This window comes from Condylura cristata, unplaced genomic scaffold, assembly GCF_000260355.1.
Source record: "Condylura cristata isolate star-nosed mole 26May11 unplaced genomic scaffold, ConCri1.0 scaffold00012, whole genome shotgun sequence".
Classification (NCBI taxonomy): domain Eukaryota; kingdom Metazoa; phylum Chordata; class Mammalia; order Eulipotyphla; family Talpidae; genus Condylura; species Condylura cristata.
The window spans coordinates 18,874,654-18,879,528 of record NW_004567113.1 but is presented as its reverse complement, the minus strand read 5'-3'; the positions used below and the strand labels follow the sequence as shown (position 1 = coordinate 18,879,528).

The 4,875-nt window shown below is 40.8% G+C and overlaps 1 protein-coding gene across 1 annotated transcript in view; it reads left to right on the top strand.

Annotated features, from left to right (window-relative positions):
- Positions 1-4,875, top strand: part of PARM1 (prostate androgen-regulated mucin-like protein 1) — a 107,795-nt gene that overhangs the window by 90,736 nt on the left and 12,184 nt on the right. The window contains exon 3 of the mRNA XM_012724189.1: positions 276-354. Within this exon, the coding sequence (XP_012579643.1) occupies positions 276-354 (79 nt within the window). The remainder of the gene's footprint in view (positions 1-275; positions 355-4,875) is intronic.

Here is a 4,875-nt window from a genome sequence, read left to right as displayed (position 1 = left end):
CAGAACCTATCAAAGAAGAAAATTCGGGTGTCGGGAGATTTTAAATCCACTAAGCTTGTGAACTAGAGGAATGGAATGGCAGACATGCATCTTGTTAAAAAGATAATCAAGTATTGCTACGAACTGTTCTCCGAACTTCAGGTCACCCAAAAGACCTAAATTACCGGCCTTTTACCAAAACTCACTCTGGCGAGAAGCACTTTAGTAACAGAACTTGGATTGGTCTCGTTTGAGCTCTCACTCCTCCCTTTGTCTTCTCGTGTTCTCCTTCACAGGCAGCATCGCCGCCATCACGGTAGCCGTCATTGCTGTAGTGCTGTTGGTGTTTGGAGTCGCAGCTTATCTGAAGATCAGGTGAGATGCCTGGGACTCTTCATGAGGAAAAGGGTTCTATTTTGTTGGGCTCTGGGCTGAGCTGTTTTGCTGAGTGCTTGTTTCTTGATAAATGTCTCAGCTCTGGAACATTTTGGCAAAGAAGTGGGAATGGCTGGCGTATCCACCTTAGACAGGAATAGCTGGTACAGTGTCTGAGTCTTGGCACAGGAAAAGAAATAAGCTGAAATACACAGCATGATGAAGTAATAGAATAAAATGAACCTGAATCAGGCGACTGAGGCCTTGGCTTTCTGCCCTTCACTTACTTCATCTCTTTGCGAAAGCCACAAGTTTTGCAAACCGCAAATTTGTCTCGTCTGTGAGATGAGGGAGGTGGGGGTCTCAGTGAATCTTAAATGCTGAAAGCTTCTCACTGCTGGCTGCATATGACCCAGTCTGTAATAAGGCTTCTGCTGGTTCTAAGGGAAAAAATGTTAAAAATGCGAGGAAAGTATAGCATTTTGTATAAAATTACTTTCCCCCACAAACACACTGAAATTATACCTTCATATTTCGGGTTTGAAAATTTCTTTTATGAAAGCAAGGTGATCACAGATGGTGCCTAAGTTTGTAATCCCATTAGCCAGCTAGAAAGTTGCACTTCTTGTGACTCTGCATGTACTGTCATCTACTCTGTGAAATCTCAAAGTCTCAAAACCACGTTACTCAAGTGCCCTTCAGCTATAAAATGCCACATAGTTAGTGCAGTCTGACCTGTCAGTCTGCACAGTGCCTGTACAAAGGGACACATGTCCACCACGAGGATCACAGCCTGGCCTTGACCTTCAACACATTCATCCCATCAGCCACCCTTGTGGAAGCTCCTCTGATCCTGTCACTCTCTCCTTAAAAGCCTCCAACGGCTTCACCCTAAACTTTAATTGAATTCTAATTCCTCAACCTGACCCTACAGATCATTTACGAACCCACCTCAGTCTCCATCTTCTTACTTATTATATTCCTCTCTCCCTCTTAACCACTGAATTTCAGTTACTCTGGCTTTCTATCTAGTTCTTAGAATACAATAGATTCTTTTTCTCTCCAACCTTTGGCTCTTGGTGGCCCCTCTCTCTGAAATGCTGTCCTAGGTCTTCCTCATGTAGCTTTCACATCACCCTATCCTAGAGATAGTCCCCTTACCTGACATTCCAGTTTGATGCCCCTGTTACTCATTACTATGACAGTAAGTTCTCACTCAGGATCACTGCTAAGTTCTTTAAGCACAATGATATAAAGTGAAACCCATTTGACCATAGGCCAGCTGATAGAAGCATTATATTCCTACAGCCTATTTTCAATCACAAAACACCACCAAACTTTTACATAAAGACCTAAAATAAATCTCATATTGAACAATCATTTGTATTCACTCTTTCATTCATTTTCCAAAATATTTAGTGACTGGAGCCATTCCATGAAGCAGAATCCAACCCTAGACATATGTCCTTTCATCTTAGGACACTCAGAACACACACACACAGTTGCACAGTGGAGCCACACCAAGGAACTTCACATGCGCATCTTTCAGCTATGGGAGGAAACTGACATACCCAGAGAAAACCCACACAGATAGTGGCTCCAGGCCAAGACTCGATTTTTTTCCATTAACTATAATGAAATGACATTGAACGAGATGATACTATCTGAAGGCCTGCTATACTATATCCTCCTGATAACACTGTTATTTCATTATATACACATATACACATTTATATATATTTATATGTATATGCACAAATATCCATATTTGCTCATGTATTGTCTCTTTTCCCCATGAAAATGTCAACTCTAAGAGGACACAGACTTGGTCAATGAGCACAATGCTAACTGCAAAAAAGATGCTCAATAAATTGGATATGTAAATGCAGAAAATAAGAGTATACAGCCCTGTCGCAGGTCCTCTCCTGACTCTCTGCCCTCCCCACAGCTCCTTTTTCCTCCAGGGGTGTGTGGTGGCAGGCTCTGTTCTTCATCCTGTCCAATTCCCTCCCAGCCATTCCTTTGATCTCCCTCCGTCTCTTGTTCTAAACATCACCAGTCACTCTAAAGATGGTGTCAAGTGAGAGAATGTCTTGTAATATCACCTATATCTAAGACACAATGGCCAGAAAAGTCAGCTTTCAAAGAGAAATTGGAATTAAAAGGCCAGCATCTGTGTTGAAAAATGTCCTGAAAGCATTCTTACATCTCCCTCGTTTTAAAAACCTTTCTCCTCATTAAATCTTTATTTCTTTGAATTACAAACTTCATTTTATGAATTATATCTTCCAGAATGGCACACTTTTCATCTGGTTTAATTAGTAGTTTCTTACTGCAGATACACTGCATTTAATTATGAGTTAAATTGGCTTTTGTGAACAAGTCTGAGATTCTCATTTCCACTGTGTGACAAAGTTCCCCTTTGTGTTGGGGGTGGGGGGTTGTAGGAAGGAAACTTATGGATAAACTGTAGAGTCATTTGGAATTGCCAGTATTGAGTTTCTGAGGGATGTGTCACCAAAATATATGACCTCTGCTAGAGGGTAGAGCGAAATAGAAACATTTCCCTCTTGCCAAAAATGATGTTGAAATAACCTAAAGACTCTTGACTTCAGGCAAGAATTTAAGCTCAAATCTACTATTCAGTACACACAGGCACTCTGGAACAGTGGTTAAGAATTAAGAGTCCAGAAGCAGGAAACCACAAGTCAAATCTCACTCTATCACTTTCTAGCAATTTCGAGTAAAACTTGAGTATGCCACTGGCTTCACTGACCTTATACTTTCCTTCCCTGTACATGTGTAATGACTGTCATTTTAACTATTTTGGTAGCATTGTTGGATCAATGGACTTTTCGTCCCAAATAGAAACCAGTGGCCTCATCATCGTCATCATCATCATCACCATGGTCAACTGGAATGGATCCAGCAAGACAGTTGCTTAGCAGATACCGCTAGCAGTTTGCCAGATCAGCCAAGCCTGTTTCTAGTATTGGGGTACATCACTGATGACTTAGTATATTTGGAAAATTTTGTTCACAGACCATTGAATTTGTTTCTAATGAATGCTGATTAAAATTACATTATTTTTATTTTTAAAGCTAAAAGTATATTCTCACTAGCCATTCTCAACACTACATAAATTCAGTGAATGACTGAACTGAATTTGTGATTGTTTCTCTCCCCCATATTGGTCTTCCTTCTTAGATGTAAGAAGCCCTCCAGTGGTATAAATATAAGATTACTATTTATCTTTGGCATTGCAAACTTAAAGATGGATAAAATGATCAAACTCCTATTTAGAAACCCCCTAGTGAAAACCCCTTTCTGCCGCTCTGTTAGTTTTATCCAGCAAAATGGTAGTAACATTTGGAGGTTAATAGCTCTCATGAATCTTAAGGCTGTGCTAAAACTCCTTTGAGTATGATTTTGCTAAGGTCTTGGAAAGTCCCACTAATCATTCATCAAAAACACATTGACCTAATTGACAATAGGGATGTGTGTGTATGCCTACGGTTGGCTTTTGCCTTAGTTGGAAATTTATTCTGTCCTATCACTCCAGATTTCTGAGAATCTTAACAGGACAAGAAGCCCATCATCTGTGGGCTTTCAGCACACTTGACTGCAGCAGCAAGTGGCTGAAATCAGAGCCTGTAACCTATGTCCCTTGGTTATAGCTGTAGTTCAGCTAATGTCCCTGCAAATGTAAAAGAAGTTTCTGCTTTAAAAGGGAACCGCACCACCAGAAAAGAGGTTTGCCTTGCAAATTGTGCTCACGGTGGCACAAAGGTTTCACCTTTTCCCCAAATTCTAATTCCCTCAGAAGGCACTGGTAAATTCCTTAGCCATCTGTTTTCATACTCCTATTCGTCCAGAACCTGTGCACCCTAGTTTTGTCACAGTATTCTTTGCCTGCAGAACAACATCTTTCTGTTACCTAAGCCACTTTGGATTTATAACAATGGGTTGCCCTAAATATCCCAAGATCCTTCTCTGTTATTCACCCCTCATCCCCACGCCTCCACCCCACTTCTACCAGCAGCAGTATGGTGTGGAGAAAAGGAGGGAAAGGACATAAGCTTTCAGACAGTTTCAATGCTGACACTTCTGCTTGCTAGTTAGATGGTCATGGGCAAATTATTATCTTCCATGGCCCTTAATTTCTTCATCTGCAAGAATAGAAGTAATAATATCAATCTGTCAAGGAGTGTTTGAAGATGAAATGATTGAATGAGTATAGAATAACTGGAGAGGTCATATAGTGTGATGGCTAAGAACATGTGTTCTTCGGCAAGCTGATTCATCCCTGTATTCAGTCTCTTCATTTATCAAATGGGATGACAAAACTAATACCTGATAATAGTTGATCCAGGATCAATCTAAGGAAGAAATGATAAGCATTCAGCACTGGTGAGAGGTGAGAGCAAAGAACAGAGGACTGTATTACTGTTGTTAAAATAGTGCTTCGGGGCCCTCCCGGGTGGTGCAGCAAGTTAAAGCACAACACTGAGAAGCTAAAGC